Below are 16,777 nucleotides of genomic sequence, written 5' to 3' on the forward strand. Positions count from 1 at the left end.
ACGTCTGGCTGAACACTGAGCTCATTCAGATTCTTCAGTGGCCACCAGAACATTCTATTTTCTTCTGCACATCTTAGCTTTGCGCACCCTGCCTATTATGTTCTCCCAGAAGCCCAACCCTCTCCACCAGGGGCTGATTAGGAGGCTGCAAGATAAATGTTTAAAAGAATGAAGATGTGTGTGCACAAGCGCCTGACGTCTCCATGCCACAGTCATGTTTATTCCACGTCTATTCTCCCACAGATCGTGCTCCCAGCCACTTTTGTGTTTTTGGCTCTGATGCTTTCTATCATTATCCCTCCTTTTGGCGAATACCCTGCCTTGACCCTTCACCCCTGGATGTACGGGCAGCAGTACACCTTCTTCAGGTGCGCAGACTCGGAGTCACCATTCTCCTCCGTGGGTTTGGGGCGCCTGGGTCACACACTGCTTGAAAGGGCCCTGACCTTCCCACTTCACTGGGACCTTCACCAATGAGGGAGGGGTCTTGGGGCTCCCTGCAGAAAGGAACTTAATGTATCTGCCACTGCTTGGAAAGGTGATCCCAGTGGACAGGCAGGCAGGACTGCTTGGGAAGGACGAGCGGGGAAAGGAATGCAAAGCTTGGGTGAGTGGGTTGAAGCGCCATCTTTTTGAGGCATAGGTGACATGCCATCAGACCACTGCGAGTGTTTGGGCAGCGTACGGCACTCCCAGGAGAGCTTGCGCCATCCCAAGGCAGCATTCAGTGCCTCCAATACATACCTGGCACACAGCAGCTATCCAGTAAAGGCTCTGAGTTGCATGTTGTTGGCACGTGTCTGCTCTGTCCCAGTCACATGTCTCACTCTATCTAGCATGGATGAGCCGGGCAGTGAGCAGCTCACGGTACTTGCAGACGTCCTCCTGAATAAGCCAGGCTTTGGCAACCGCTGCCTGAAGGAAGGGTGGCTTCCGTAAGTCCCTACGCGCCCCTGTCCTAACAAGACTAGCTCCCCTGGGAGGACCCGACGGTGGGGTTCAGGATGGCAGGCATTGGGGGGACCCCACTCAATCCTGCTCCTCTGGTCACTTCCATATCTCTGACCAGCAACCCCCCCACCTCTCCTTCCATACTTGTGTGCGGGGCATTCACTGCCTCCTAGGAAGCCCCCGCATCACTGGACAGCTCTATATTTCTCAGCGTAGAAGTTCTATGTTGAGTTGACAGATGATTCCCCATAACTTATTTGAAAGGCTTCTGAGAGGGGAGGGAGGGAAATGGGGTTATGCTATTGTGTAATTGGGCCTTGAATGGCATGAGTGACATAGTGGCCAGTACCCCGTGATTGTTATGAGTCTGGAGAAGGGAGTTAGCGAGGGCCGTTGACATCCACCAGGAATCCTAAAAGTTCAATATAGTTTTAACTTTTCTCACTCAGTCTTTTTCAAAACTGTCAATAAGGACGAAAATAGACTAATTTCAAATTCCTCTTTTGGTTGCTGTGTCTCTCAACAGCTAGAGCTGTTAGGAGAAAAAAGGGAGATGAATGGTCCACAAGCTAGAGATGTTTATTCCCCAGCCCCACACCTAGTCAGTCAACAAAACCCTAGTTTTGATATTGCTTGAGCAGAAACCAGCCTCCAAGAGAATAAGAAAGGACCTGGGTCTAAAGAGGAGGAGGAAAGGGTTGGGCACTATTTCTTATGCCTAGGGATTCGTCATCAACTTTGGGGCTGATTGTGGAATATTTTCTTGTCTTCCATGAGGGAGTACCCTTGTGGCAATTCAACACCCTGGAAGACTCCTTCTGTGTCCCCAAACATCACCCAGCTGTTCCAGAAGCAGAAATGGACAGAGGCCAACCCTTCGCCGTCCTGCAGGTGCAGCACCAGGGAGAAGCTCACCATGCTGCCAGAGTGCCCCGAGGGCGCCGGGGGCCTCCCGCCCCCCCAGGTACCTGACCCCCAAACAACAGGGCCCCAGGTCTGCCTGCCACATGGGGACTAGGAGGAGTCCCTGGTATCTCCTGAGTCTCTCGCAAACTAACATTTCAAACTGGCAGTTGAGTAGGGGACTAAACCAAACTCCCTGCGCCCTCTGGGAGGGGTTCCCCGCAGGGCACTGTGGCTGCCAACTGGAGGAAGCCACTCACCAAAAGCTTCATTTTCCACCAGATACTTCCTATTCCATCTAGGAGAAAAATGTGTTTAAGCACTACAAAAATTATACAAGTCATATCTGCTCATTATATAAAAATTAGAAAACACAGATAAGTCGGAAGGAAAAAAATCATCACTTGGATATAATCACCAATAATGTTTGGTTTGCAGCCACCCAAACAAATTGTATTCAAAATATTGTCTTGAAATCTGATTTACTGCATAACTTACTATGAACATGCATCCATGTCAATAAATAGAATCTGCATCATTTTTAATATCTGTATATCATCCCGTTGTTCGAATTTCCTTTTTTTTTTGGAAACAGAGTCTCACTCTGTCACCCAGGTTGGAGTGCAGTGGTGCAATCTCGGCTCACTGCAACCTCTGCCTCCCAGGTTCAATTCTCATGCCTCAGCCCCCCGAGTAGCTGGGATTACAAGCATGCACCATCATGCCTGGCTAATTTTTTTGGTAGTTTTAGTAGAGACAGGGTTTTACCATGTTGGCCAGGCTGGTCTTGAACTCCTGGCTTCAAGTGATCTGCCCGCCTCTGCCTCCCAGAGTGCTAGGATTACAAGCGTGAGCCACCGCACCTGGCCTAAACTGATCTCCCATTATTGGCCACTTAGGTTTTTTAGTTTTCACCATTATAAGCAATGCTATGACGTACATTCAAATGCAAATGTATTTACACACTTATTAACAGTCTTAATTAAGAAGCTCTCCATATGCTGTGTCTCTAACATCTGCAGGTATGTACACAAATACATGTGCAACCAGCGTCCGTCTTTTGCAGGGACATTAGTGATCTTGGCTCTGAGCAGCACCCTGTCCTGGGAGTTCTAAAGTCCAGAACAGATTACAGTGAGCATCTCCTGGGGGATTTAGAGACATTGAAGAAGGCTGTGTCCCTGGTTGATAATGGGCTTCCCAGTTGACTTGCCAGGGCTGGGCCTTAGACAGCCCTGTCCAGTGATTTGTCAATGAATAAACAGTTCCCAAAGAGGCTGTGAGTGTGGTGGGACAGCACAGGTATGGGACACGGAGAGCCCTGGGTGGGCTACTTGACCTCTCTGAACCTTAATTTTATCACCTGTGAATTGGGAATAACTGCTTATTTCATAATATTATTATGAGGATTTAATGAAATCATATGGGCAAGGAATTATTTAGAATTAGATTCAACTTAAGTGATGACAACCCTAAACTAACAGTGGATAAAACAAGACACAACTTGTTCCTCACTCATCTAAAAGTCTACATGGGTGGTGCATGATGTTCTATTCTGTTTCTCCTCCACACTAAACGGCCTCAGCCCCATCAGCCAATGTGGCAGGAGCTGTCTTCTAGGCAGCGGAATGGAAGAAGGATGAAGCAAAACAGAGGGCAGAGTGTGCACATGTGCTATGTTTAGGGAAGGTTTTCTGAAGCTCCCACATAGCACTTCCACTTACAGACCCAAGAAAAAAGCCTGTGGCTAAGGCAGCAGGGAGGAGCAAATAATGGGAGCAACTAGATTTTGCCACCGCACCTATCACAATCTGGCTTATAAATGGTGTTATACCAAGAACACCCAATCCCTGCTCTTTTTATATTCTAAAGCATGTATCTTTATATTTCTTAAGCAATATATTCTCTCTTTGAATCACAGCTCATTTGCTGCATCATAGGGATTCCAAACGAAGGACCCAAGGAGCTTGTCTCAGTCCTCTGTGCCCCAAGAGGAAGCTTTGCTTGTTTGCTTTGTTGTCAGTGCTCAGGGCCCCTGTGGCTGCCTCCACTCAAAACCCTCCAGCCTCAGGACATCAAGGCTGTCATATTGTACCCTGAGCTCTTGGCCAGGGCGAGGGAGGGGAGGCCAAGCCTACCTACACGGTGTTTCATTTCCTAAACGAATCCTTACTTCCACGCTGTCCGTGCAGCTTAGAAACTTATTTTCAGTAGTGTTGGTCCTTGGTCCCTGGACAAAATGTTACAGCCAAAGTTCTGGAAAAAGGCAAGCCAAAGTTCCTGCTGCAATTTTCTTTCACTTCTGCATTCCCTCACTATTATACATGCCTTCCCTTGGAATAAAACTGAATGCCACGAATATGCACAGGAGCAGCACGCGCGCTCTCTCTCTCTCTTTCTCTCTCTGTCACTCTTTCTCTCTTTCCTTCTCTGTCTCTCTCACTCTCTCTCTCTTTTTCTCTCTCAATCTCTCTCTCACTCTATCTCTCATTCTCTCTCAATCTTTCTCTCTCTCTCTTTCTCACACACACACTCACAAACCCACACTCTTATTCACATCTGTCACCCTAGCCACTCAAAAACAGTCCTTATTCAGCCTGGAATAAGTCCAGAGGGTGTGGGCCTGATTCAGAGGCAATCAGTTGTTCTCATCTGGGAAGTGGGGCAATATGGTCTCCAGGGACCCTCCCTGCTCTAACATTCTTTGAATGTGGTGGGTCCTGAGGTGACGCACTCTGTCCCTGACTTCTAGAATATGTGGAAATAGGGTTACACAAATATTTTATTAGGCAGAATTTTAATAAAACAATTTATCGTAAGCTATCCCAGCCAGTAGCAATTGTTCCAACCTGGATTCCACCAGGGGAGCTTGGCAGGTCTTCTAAGTGCCATTTTCAGCTTGAGAAGCAGGTGACTGAGTGAAAAGAGCAGGGAGGAGACAGAGGCAGACTTAGCTCCTAGGCCCTGGGCCACCCACCTGCAAGTTTGCAGCCCAGTCAGTGCAAGTCGGCTAACTGTTCTGAACCTCTGTTTCTCTGTCTGTAAATTAAGTTAAAAATTCTTCTCTCAAAGGGTGTCAGGATGAAGTGAGATCATGTATACAGGGCATTTAACATAGTGCCCAACACACGGAGCGTTCGGTATGCCAACTCTCCTCCTGGCAGGAGAGAAAGAAACAAGGTGAAAAGAGTGAATTAAAGAAGAGGCAAGTCAAATGGGAAAACAGGGGAGGAGACAGAAAGTGTATAAAAAGGAAAGAATGGTGCGTAATAATGGCCGTGTAATGCCACCAAAATCCCCTCAACTACTTCTGGGCAGCACCCTTGACAGAGTGAATGCTTTTACCCAGGATCATGACTGACCTGTGAAGTTGGCTAATAAGAGAAACTAAGTGCAATGTGTTCCCAGATTTGCAGTAATATTGCCACCTGGCGGACAAACCCATGCACCTTTGAATTTTCCAAAATCTTTCGATGTACTAGCTTCCAGTCCTAGATGTATTTTGAAAGTGATTTGTAATTTGTAAGGCACTATTCAAATTCTTTCATTAATGTCACAAATCGACTGTGTCAACTGTATGCCACGCACCATTCTGGGTGCTGGGGACACAACAGCTCACAAATCAGGCAAAGTCCCTGCTCTCACCAAAATGGTATCGTGCGGGGGATGACAGATACCATACATAAACAGATCCACCAGGAGGAAATTCTCAGATGGAGATGAGAGCTATCAAGATAACACAACAGTCTGTGACAATATAGAGTGACTGGAAACAGGAACATTTCTCCGAGGAATAGAATTTGGACTGAGTAAGCCATGAGAGGGTCAGGTAGAGTTCCCAGGCAGAGTGAACAGCCAAGCACAAAGCTGTGCCGGGAGAGGGAGGTGCTCGCTGAGATACAGGGAGGGGAGTGTGGCAGGTGAGCTCAGAGAGGGGCAGGGCCACACACGTCGGCCACATGGGACTTGGTAGTGAGTCGAGATTTGATCCTAGGGTTTATGGGAGTGGATAAGTAAGCAAGGTGACTGAGGTGCTCGGGTTTATATTTTTATAGCTCAAGCTGGCTGCTGGGTGGAAAACGGAAGTTGGCAGACAAAGGACAGAATCAGGCAGACCAGTGTGGAAGTTTCTCTAGTGGTCTAGGTGGTGGCTTGGGTAGGGTGGCAGTATTGGAGCTGGAGAAACGCAGATGGATTGGAGATTTATTTTGGAGTGATGCCATCCTGTCTTGGATTGGAGAAAAAAAGAGGCATCAAAGATGAGTTACACATCGTTGAAGTGAGAACTAGGGAGATGCCAGTACTTATTTAGTATTTTCACAGCAGCTGAATCCATAAACAATTTTTGGAGGAGAACAAGCAGTTTCACAAACTGCTTGTAAGTCCTCAGGTTCCAAGGTAATTAATGTGGGTGTCTCATTACCTCAGAGAACACAGCGCAGCACGGAAATTCTACAAGACCTGACGGACAGGAACATCTCCGACTTCTTGGTAAAAACGTATCCTGCTCTTATAAGAAGCAGGTAAGAAGAAATCCTTTTATGCTTTTTATCCTGGCTCCCTGTAGAAGATATTGACTAGGGACAGAAGAAAATTTTCTCTCACAATTTATCTATGATCAGGGCAGTGGATTTTTTTCTTTTTTATCTAATTCAAGCACCTCATTCAACATAAAAAAGCAATTGAGGCACATACAAGTAAAATGTAACTTAAGATTAATTCTTTTTGTTTGTTTGTTTGTTTTTACATTTAGGGCAAGCAGTCTTAAATTTTAACTCACGTATTATTAAAAGTTGTATCAGAAGACCATAGAAGTTATTCAAAAATGTAGCCACATATTTTAACTAGTTAAAAGAGAGAGTAAAAATTTGGAGGGAAGTGGAGGAGTATAGGGGAAAAGGTAGAGGAAAAAAAGAAAAAAAGAAAAAAAGTTAGAGGCAAAAAAGAGAAAGGAAAAAGATAGGGTGGAAAATAGGCAGCAGGATAGTATCTGAATCCAGCACAGGCCAGGGCGAGCCAGGTCAGCTGCAGCTGTCATATTCTAACTGTGAATTATCTGTTATCACTGCCCTTTGAGATGCCAATGAACTTGTCAACAAGTATCTAGCTCTCTCGGCTCTCCAGCTGTTCTTATCGGCCCCACCCAGAATGGAACAGCTTTGAGAGCCCGTATCAGAACAAGCAGCTTGACAGGGGCACGCCATGCCAGGAGAGAGGATCCTAAGGAAGTGTGGTCCAGTCCGCACAGACTCTGGAACTTTAAGATAAAACCTCCTGTCTAACTTTAGTAGAACTTTCTGTGGCTTCACCTGCCAGAGCCCTGAACAAGGGATAAATTGACTTAATTAACTAGAACACACTGCAGATGGTGAAAGCACTTAGCAAAATAAAGAACGCCATCCAAGCCCCAAAATAAAAGCAGAGTAAAGAGAATGCAACAAACAGTAACCATCCCAAACTTAGTTCTCAGCAGCAAATCTGCAGTATGAAATTTTGGGTTTTGTGCATGTGTACTGAAAGGTTGATGACAATGACAGTTCATGGGATTGAGCTCTGGGGTCCAGAGTTGGCATCTGTTCATTTCCCATTTTGTCATTTTACCCTTGATTGACTGAATGTCAGTGCCTTAACTTTGGGCTGTGGAGTGAGTCAGAACTCCCCCCAGGTGTGCAGGTGGTTGTTAGAGTCTCATTTGTGCAGAGTGGAAGACAGGAGGCTGCAGCCTTCATTCCACACTGACATGGTCGTTGCCATGTGTTCTGGATCCAGATCGGGCATACTGACCTGACGTATGACCTGACAACAGGACCACTCAGAAAGTCCAGCATGCGTGATATAATTTGGAGAGCCAGTGGTGGAAATCATAGGTCCTTTCTCTGCATGTGTATTCAGGCAATGTCCCAGGGCTGGACGGCTTCCACATTGCTTGGGTATCAGAAAATGCAAAAATGCCCCTGAAGACTGAGACTTCAGTCTTCAAAATGAATGTTTGGGAAGGAAAAGTTAACAGCACTGCTGTACTTGTGGTATTCATTGCATTATTTTGTTTTGGCTTTCAGCTTAAAGAGCAAATTCTGGGTCAATGAACAGAGGTAAGAAACTATTTTTATCAGAATTAAAATCTCAGCTTGATTCATTGTTGAAATAATCGCACACTTTTAAAAGGCACACCTCACAGCCATGTTGAAGGGCTGTTCAGTATGTGCTCAGGAAGTCACAAGACACATCCTGAAGAATATGTGTCTAGGGACATCCCAGACTCAGAAGACACTAAGTGGTGTCTCTTCTTGGAGGATATAAGTGGGGTGGCATTCCCTGATGAGGTGTTTCAGAGCATTCTCACCCCAAAAAAGCTTCTAAAACCTCTGAGTATATAACAGTTTATAATACTCCAACAAGAGAGCCTTGTAGCCTAAACCCAGGACACTCCTTGGCCCATTCCTTTTAAGCTTCAGGGAGTGTGGGCCAGCCCCAGACCCACCCCATTCCTGAGGCATCCTGGAGGTTGAAATGATTCCAGAGGTTTGGAGCCTCATCAAGGGGGACTCTAGGAGCCTGCTGCCTCCCAGCCTCCCTCAGGAACTGCACCTCCAGAACAGGTGTGGGGCTGGCGTGAATGTGCTTTCCTGGGCAGATTCTAGACCATACACATGAAATCTGGCTTTCAGGATTGCTCTCCAGAGGGACCTGTGGGGCCTCAGCTGAGACAGAAAGTAGGAGTGAGGCAGTGATTCAAGGCCCCGAGAAAGAGCTCGTCCTCTGCTTTGTGTGACCAGCTAATTCATTCTGTTCTGTTGAGTTTAGCTTTTGCTCTGCCTTTGAAGGGTTTCAGGCCAGGGAGTGATGCACTCAGATTGGTGTTTCTGCACAGTCACTTCAGACTTGCAGGCCAGTACGGGAGATGGAGCCCAGGGCCAGTGAAGAAGCAGAGCACAAGTCCAGGCAGGAGAGGCTAAGGGCTTCCCTGAACAGGGGTGCGGCACAGAAGCCCCAAGAGACAGGGATGACAGGATGAAGATGGGTCCTGTGCCGCTAGAAGTAGCTTCAAAGCACAGGGGTGGCACAGAAAAGGAGTCCTTGGCTGGGGTGGGAGGAGATGACATGTGAAAGAGGACCTGGAGTTGTCTGAATGCTCCCAAAGAGAAAGGTGCCAGGGGGAGCTAGCAGCCCTGCAAAGGCAGAGACACACAGGCAGTACGGGCCACGAGGAACTCTGGAGTGACTCGATACGTCCAGAATAGGCCACTCCAGGGAAGGGCTGAGGAAGGATGAAGTTGGAAAGGGGCACAGACAAGATGCAGAATGGCCTCAGAGGCCAGGATGAGGGTCTGGACTCCTTCCTAGAGGCAGCAGCAGTGGGAAAAGAGTTAAAAGTTGGTTTGTAAAATGGAGCCATGTTGCTTGCTGGTTCAGGCAATTCCCCTGAAAGTCCACATTTCCCTACAAAACCCGAGAGAGCTACTACTAGTAGGCATGAAGTTCGTGGCGCTGGTCTGAGGATTTCTCATTCCCTCGCCAGGTATGGAGGAATTTCCATCGGAGGAAAGCTCCCAGTCATCCCCGTCACGGGGGAAGCGCTCGTTGGGTTTTTAAGCGACCTTGGCCGGATCATGAATGTGAGCGGGGTATGTAAACAGACTGGAGATTTGAGTAGGATTTTTGACTTGCTTAATTACCATGAACTACAAACTCTCATGAGCGATAACAGGAAAAAAAACAAAAACCCTCTTGTTTGTTTGTTTACATGGTTTTTAGGGCCCTATCACTAGAGAGGCCTCTAAAGAAATACCTGATTTCCTTCAACATTTAGAAACTGAAGACAACATTAAGGTACTTGACCTGTGTGTAATCTGCTCTGGAGCTGAAAATTCACCTGAGCTGGTTATTTTATTTGTACTTTCCCACCTTCATTGAATTCCCTCCCTCCTCCTGCTGAAATCTAGCAAGGAATGTCTTCCAGCTACCAAACCCTTCCAGCTTCTCAAATTTCCTTTCCTTCACTGATTCTTCTTTAACTAGCTGTTAGTGCAACGTCTCAGATGTCCTCTCCACCCTCTAGGTGTGGTTTAATAACAAAGGCTGGCATGCCCTGGTCAGCTTTCTCAACGTGGCCCACAACGCCATCTTACGGGCCAGCCTGCCCAAGGACAGGAGCCCCGAGGAGTACGGAATCACCGTCATTAGCCAACCCCTGAACCTGACCAAGGAGCAGCTCTCAGAGATTACAGTGTAAGCCACCACGGCCCCAGCCTCACCACTTTCTTGTTACCTTCTCCACTCTTTCAACATCCCAAGAGAATTCTCACCACTGTGAAGTGCTGGTTTGGATGGTAATGCTGTTTAGTCAGGCACATATGAACATATGACTTTCAAATAAGTGCCTCACGCCTCACGTGCCAGACCTCTTGGTCATTCTTTCTCCCCCACATTTATGTGGAAAGTAAGTTTACATTTGGTTCCATTCCCTTTTGGCTCTTGATAGCAAGTTTCTGCTGGAGCTTATACAATTATTATCTTTGTTATGTGCAAAGCAGCTGCCAGGAACTGGCAAAGTTCAGTAAACCTTTCAGCTCCTTCAGAGTAATTATCTTAGATTCCAGGAATTTCCTCAGAAGAGCATACTTTGGAGATGTCGACAGAGCTTTGCTACCCTCACGCTGAGGCTCTTCTTGCACAGTTTCAGCCAGTGGAGACAGTGGTCTTGTGCGTTTTGTACTATGTTCACTCTATTTGAGGCCTACATGGAGGAGGGGTTGATAGGAGTGCCTTTGTTAGTGCAAACTTCTGCAAGGTTGTGGGGTTCTGATTTTACTATCCTAGCACATGCTGAGTGCCAGTGAACATGCGAGGGTCATCCACTAAAACTTGGGCCTTGGCTCCTTGGTGTCTTCCTCTGAACACCCTAGGGCCCTAGACTGTCCTCTGTTAATTCTCACTCAGCCACACTTTCGTGTGTCTCCTTCCAGTCATTTGTTCTAAGCTTACTACGTGTATGGATGATACGATCTGTAGTTTTATCAGGGCAGTGGCTACCACATAGGATACCTTTGTGGAAATTAGTAAAAGTGCTCTTTTCTGTAGGTGGACACTGTCCCATGCCAGGGGTTATGGCTTGTACATAAAGTTCAGGCTGACTTTAGCCCCAACTTATCCCTTAGCCAGATGCCTTATATTTGGTTGAGGAAAGGATAAATAGAACCAAGCCCCTGTACAACTTACCTGCCCTCTTTTCACTTAAATTTACATTATGAACATTTCCTTGTGTTATGACGTACTTCTTGAAAATGTGATTTAACAAGATGATTATTAACAAAAGATAAATCTCACAGACCATATGTCTGTCAGCATGGAAAATTCAAGAGACTCTATAGACAGATTATTAGAGCTAATAAGAGCATTGCAGTACATAAGATTAATATATACATATATTTCTATACACCATAAAAATAATTAGAGAATATAATAAAAAGAAATGTTGTCTAGAAATATTCACATGAAACAGAAAGGCAACCCACAAATACCCATTTAACCTTGGTCCATATGGATTAAGACAGTTTAGAGAAGTGACAGCTTCAGGGTAGAGAAGGGGAACCTGGAGGCCACCCCTGGGTAGGCATAAGGCCTTCCCAAAGCCTGACTTTGTATCTTCTCCTCCTTCTGCTCCTTCCTCTTCATCGCCTTCTCCCTGTGTCTCTGGACCTGCTGCAGGCTGACCACTTCAGTGGATGCTGTGGTTGCCATCTGCGTGATTTTCTCCATGTCCTTCGTCCCAGCCAGCTTTGTCCTTTATTTGATCCAGGAGCGGGTGAACAAATCCAAGCACCTCCAGTTTATCAGTGGAGTGAGCCCCACCACCTACTGGGTGACCAACTTCCTCTGGGACATTGTAAGTGTCAGTTTATAGCGCCTCCCTCCCCTCCGTGGGCCCGAGGTGGAGCTTGTGTGTGCTCTGAAGGACCAGACCGAGTGGGGAGGGGTTCTCACCGTGCCAGGGCTGCTGAAAGGCACTGGGCCAAGGGCCTTGTGTATCTGTTGTCCCTTGACATCTTCTTAGAAAGGCACAGAACTAGGAGCCCAAAGCTAGGAAAGGCTGTGGGGTGCAGCTTAACAACTGGTGGATGGGGGCTCTCTGTGTCCTGCACCAAGGGGCCTCTGACCTGTCAAATAATCGCCGCACTGCAGGCATGAGCCTGGCCTTCCTGGAATCAGTCTGGCTCTGAGAAGGTAATACAAAGGGGTCTTTCACCCCAAATCCCCTTCTCAAATCCTGCCCCACCTTCAAAACGGTAAGGGTAAAACTTCCCCTGTGGTAGGGTCACCAGATAAATACAGGACACCCAGTAAAATTTATTTTCAGACGATGAATAATTTGTAGTATAAGCATACCCATACCCTACTTCAAATATTGCACAGGACATATTTACACTAAAAACAAAACAAAACGAAACAAAAAAAAATGGTTGTTTATCTGAAACTCAAATTTCACTAGGCATCCTAGATTTTAATTTGCCAAATCTGGCAACCCCAGCCAGTGGCCAAAGTAATCAGACCTTCACTATATGATATTAACCACCACTACAGTGAAAAATGAAGAAAAAATATTTATCAAATCAATAGCACACTATCGCCTTCCATACAACCAAGGTTGGTGGGGGTAGGGAGGGGTCAGGATAGGGTACCTTATTACAGGCTGCAGGGTCAAAGGAATTGGTAGTAAAGACCTAGTTATAATGTAGCAGGGATGATTATGACATCAACCCCAGTCTATTCTAGATGTCTTGAGTAGTGAAATCTTAACATTTTAAGACCAACATGAGCCTCCACTTCATGTGATGATAAGATATACCTACTGATGGAGACCAACACCAATGACCTTCTCTTCCATGGCTATTAAAAATGATGGTGAATATTAGAATTCCTGAAGATATGATTTCTGTCTTACTCAGCTTAGTAAGCAGCTATCACTTAACAATACAAAACCAGAAATTATCAGTAGCAACTAAATTATTTCCTCTCTCTTCTGTCTACACGAGGAAACACTCATAAATCCATGGGGAGGAGGTCAGAGCCTGAAAGCCTCTCTTTGGATAAGAGCATCAATTGCAGGTGCCACATTGGCCCTGTGATTCTAATATAAAAGGAGCTAGGCCAACCAGCACTGAAAAGGTACTTAGAAAAGTGCTGGGGCTTTTAATTTTACTTTTTTTTTAAAGATGAGAAATAGAATTTACACTTGGGGCTGGCCCATGTGTGTGTGTGTGTGCGTGCACGTGCGGTTACAGGGATCTCTGAGCCTTCGGAGAGAGATGTAGCTAGGATAGAGTGGACATCTGAGGTGGGAGGTGATACTAGCTGGCAGGGCAATGAAGGGGTAGAAGATGGCAGGCACCATGTTAGCAGATTTTCGGATGCTCCAGAATTTTAAAGCTGGCCTGAAATCTGACCTCTGTGATCTATCATTTCGGAACTTAGTACTGCCTTTAGCCAGTGGCAAAAAAAGTTGAATGAAGAAAAAAATTATTGCTTATGTCATTCACTTAGCACATATATGATGTTTTAAATTCTTGTATGTGTCATCTATTTTTCTTTACTTTAAAATTTTGAAACAGTTACAGACTTATGGAAAAGTCGCAAGTACAGTTCAAACCTTTTTTTCCTGAGTCATTTGAAAGTAACTTCTCAAGAAGATGCCCCTTCTCATTTGTTTCTCTCTTCCTGTCTCTCTCTCACACCCCTCAGCACCTCCGATATGTACTTCCTAGAAATGAGGACACACCCCATACAACCACAACACAAACTGTCAACATGAGGAAACCAGCTCTGATGTGTCACCACCACCTAATCCTCACACCCCACTCCTTTTTCGCCCATTGCCCCAGTGATGTCTTTCAGAGAAAAGGATCTAGCTCAGAATCATGCGTAGCATTTGATTGTGCTGTTTCTTTAGTCTTGTTCAGCCTGGAAGAGTTCCACAGTCTTTCATTAACACTCATGGTCTCGACACTGTTGAGGATTGCGGGCTGGTTATTTTGCAGAATGTCCCTTGGTCTGAGCTTGTCTGAGGTTTCCTCTTGCCCCGGTTGAGGGTGTGCTTCTTGGCAGCAGTATCACCGAGCAGATGCTATGTTCTCACTGCATCCTATCAGGTAGCTTCTGATTTCCATCTGTTCTGTTACTGATGATGTGCAATTTGCTCACTTAAAAAGGTGTCTGCTGAGCTTCTTTACTGTAAAACTACTCTTTTCCCCTCTATAATAAATACAAATTTCTGGTAGAGGCACTTCAAAGATATATAAATATCCTATTAATTATACAACTTTCCATTTATTCATCCATTTATTTATCTCTGTATGCAGTCATGGTTCCTGTGTTAATCAATGGACTATGATCCGAGACTATCATTATTTATTTTGATATTCACATTATCCTCAGTGTGGTCAGTGGGGGCCCCTTGAAGCTGGCTTCTGTATCGTCTTGACTCAGGTCCTCATTCCCCTAGAGCTCCTCCGTGCTCAATGGCACAGCAAGATATTCCAGGCTCATCCTTCCATTATCCCCAGTCCTACCCTCTCCCCAAGAAGCCCTGGTTCCTGCCAGTGGGAAGTGGCCCTCAGAAACCAAGATCTGTGTGCTAGATATGTTCATTGCCTCTGGAGCACTATTGGTCCCAGGCCTTCTCAGTGATAGAACTAGGGAAGATATGGATGTACACACACAGGTATGCACACACCTCTATCTGTAGTTCTCTATCTACCTACACATTGAACGCTATGAGCTCACCAAAACCAACTCTACAGGGCTCGTTCTAGTTTTTTATCTTTCCACATCTGTAACTCCCTTCAATAGTGAGACGCTGGCTTCTCTTACTCCCAACTCATTTATCTACCGGAGCTATACACCTGAACATCAACAGTGCTCAACTCTGCCACCATCCCTTCCCCATGTGGATGCCGTCCTCTCCCTGCTCCAGCTGCCTCTGCTGCGTGTAGGTCCTCCTCGTTCTGCTCTGGCTCTGATACCCTGCACCAGATCAGCCTCCTATAAGGATATCTTTCTCATCCCATTGAGGCCCCCACACCCCACACCAGGTTGCCTTCTGAGGAAGCCCTTCTCTGGTTCTTGTCCTGCTCCTGACAACTGTGGCTCCTCCCCTAACCCCACTGTTGCTGTCCCCTTTCTGTGCCCAGTGTAATGGCTGTAGGACTAAATTGTTTTAAAAGGGTATCATTATTTATTTGAGTTTTGTGAAGCCAGGAACTAGGCTTTAAGTTTTTCTGAATTCTGAAGACATGCTTAGAAGAATCAACAAAACTTTATGACCAGTTAGAGAGTGAGAGACCAGGCAGAATTTTGTAACTGATCCTTTCAAAAGATACAAACTGAAGGTTCCCTTGGCAGGGAGGTAGGGCGCGGGCTGCGGTAGGAGGACTAGTGACAGCTTAACATATGTTTGCCAACCAAGAACTGTTTAACAAGCAAGTCGAATCAGAATCCCAGACCCTACGAACTGGAGAAGCCTGGCCCCACCCCTCATTTTGCAGAGCTGGAAGCAGGTCTGAGAGGTTAAGTGATTTTCTCTCCTCTTCTCTTTCTGAGATGAATTATTCCGTGAGTGCTGGGCTGGTGGTGGGCATCTTCATCGGGTTTCAGAAGAAAGCCTACACTTCTCCAGAAAACCTTCCTGCCCTTGTGGCACTGCTCCTGTTGTATGGGTAAGCCGTTTGGGCCATTAGCTAATGCCTCTGAAGAGAAACCCGGTGGTGGGGGTGGGGGATCATCTCCTGACAGAAAACCTGGGCTGTCCTGTGGTGGTGGCACCCGCAAGTTTAGCTTCCAGCCCCAGGTAGGGTCTGAGGCTGATAACCAGGGATCTGTCTAGCTTCTGTTTCTGACTCCACCGACAGAGGTATCTCTGAGGCCTGGTCCGGTCAGCAACAATGAGAGAAGTCCCACATGGTCTGAATCTTCTACTCAAACTGAGGCCTTGACCAAAACCTGGGGGTCAGCCATTCCCCAGCTCCTCACCCAGCTCTGACTCTCACTCATCTGTGGCCAATCTGTCCACCTCAGCGTCCCCATGTGAACTGGCCAAGAGTTACCGCACACAGTAGAAGACTCTGACCAAAAAGCTCCTCCTGGGTCAGGGACAGAGGATGACACAGGGGTTACATCAGCAGAGTTACAGGGCCCAGCATGCAACTTTCTTTCCCACATGTGTAACTTTGAATGAGTAATACATCCATCTGGGCCTCAGTTTCCTCATCTGTAAAATGAAAATAGTGATCCTGGTCCTTCCTCTGTGGGCCAGTAGAGCCTTGCCAGAGCACTGGTCTCCACATATCTCTCTTGGAAATAGAGAATTTGGGAACCAACCTGACTGTAAGCTGTGAAGATGAGCTCGCTGGGACCCTTGGCTGGGCTTTGCTGACCCAGGCTAGAGTGGGAGGTGTTGCAGGGTGGAGAACCCACCTGTGAGTTGTACAGGGCTTTGTAGTTTACAGAGTACATACACAGCTAGCAGCCCATTTGCTCCTCACAAAACCCCATGAAGTGGTCAGGGCAGGCATCATTATCTCCATTTAAAGTTGAGGCACAGAGACCAACAAATAGAGTATCTCTCTGGTCCCCTGGGACTCTGGCCAGTTCACACATATCACCTCAGGTGTAAGGGTAGTGCATTATATTTAGATGTATTGCAGATGGAATGGAAAGTAGAACTCCATTGCTCTGAGTTGTCTCATTTCACACAGATGGGCGGTCATTCCCATGATGTACCCAGCATCCTTCCTGTTTGATGTCCCCAGCACAGCCTATGTGGCTTTATCTTGTGCTAATCTGTTCATCGGCATCAACAGCAGTGCTATTACCTTCATCTTGGAATTATTTGAGAATAACCGGGTGAGCATCACTTTCTTGGCTTTTG

At 46.4% G+C, this 16,777-nt stretch overlaps 1 protein-coding gene across 2 annotated transcripts in view; it reads left to right on the forward strand.

The window, feature by feature from the left end:
* ABCA4 (ATP binding cassette subfamily A member 4) overlaps positions 1–16,777 on the forward strand; it is a 128,961-nt gene that overhangs the window by 90,027 nt on the left and 22,157 nt on the right. For both annotated transcript variants that reach the window (XM_045382934.2, NM_001319343.1), the window contains 11 exon segments: positions 244–368; positions 837–935; positions 1,729–1,915; positions 6,283–6,377; positions 7,914–7,946; positions 9,374–9,479; positions 9,610–9,684; positions 9,914–10,083; positions 11,563–11,740; positions 15,451–15,566; positions 16,605–16,752. In XM_045382934.2, coding sequence (XP_045238869.2) covers positions 244–368; positions 837–935; positions 1,729–1,915; positions 6,283–6,377; positions 7,914–7,946; positions 9,374–9,479; positions 9,610–9,684; positions 9,914–10,083; positions 11,563–11,740; positions 15,451–15,566; positions 16,605–16,752 — 1,332 coding nt within the window.

This window comes from Macaca fascicularis, chromosome 1 (assembly GCF_037993035.2).
Source record: "Macaca fascicularis isolate 582-1 chromosome 1, T2T-MFA8v1.1".
Lineage (NCBI taxonomy): Eukaryota > Metazoa > Chordata > Mammalia > Primates > Cercopithecidae > Macaca > Macaca fascicularis.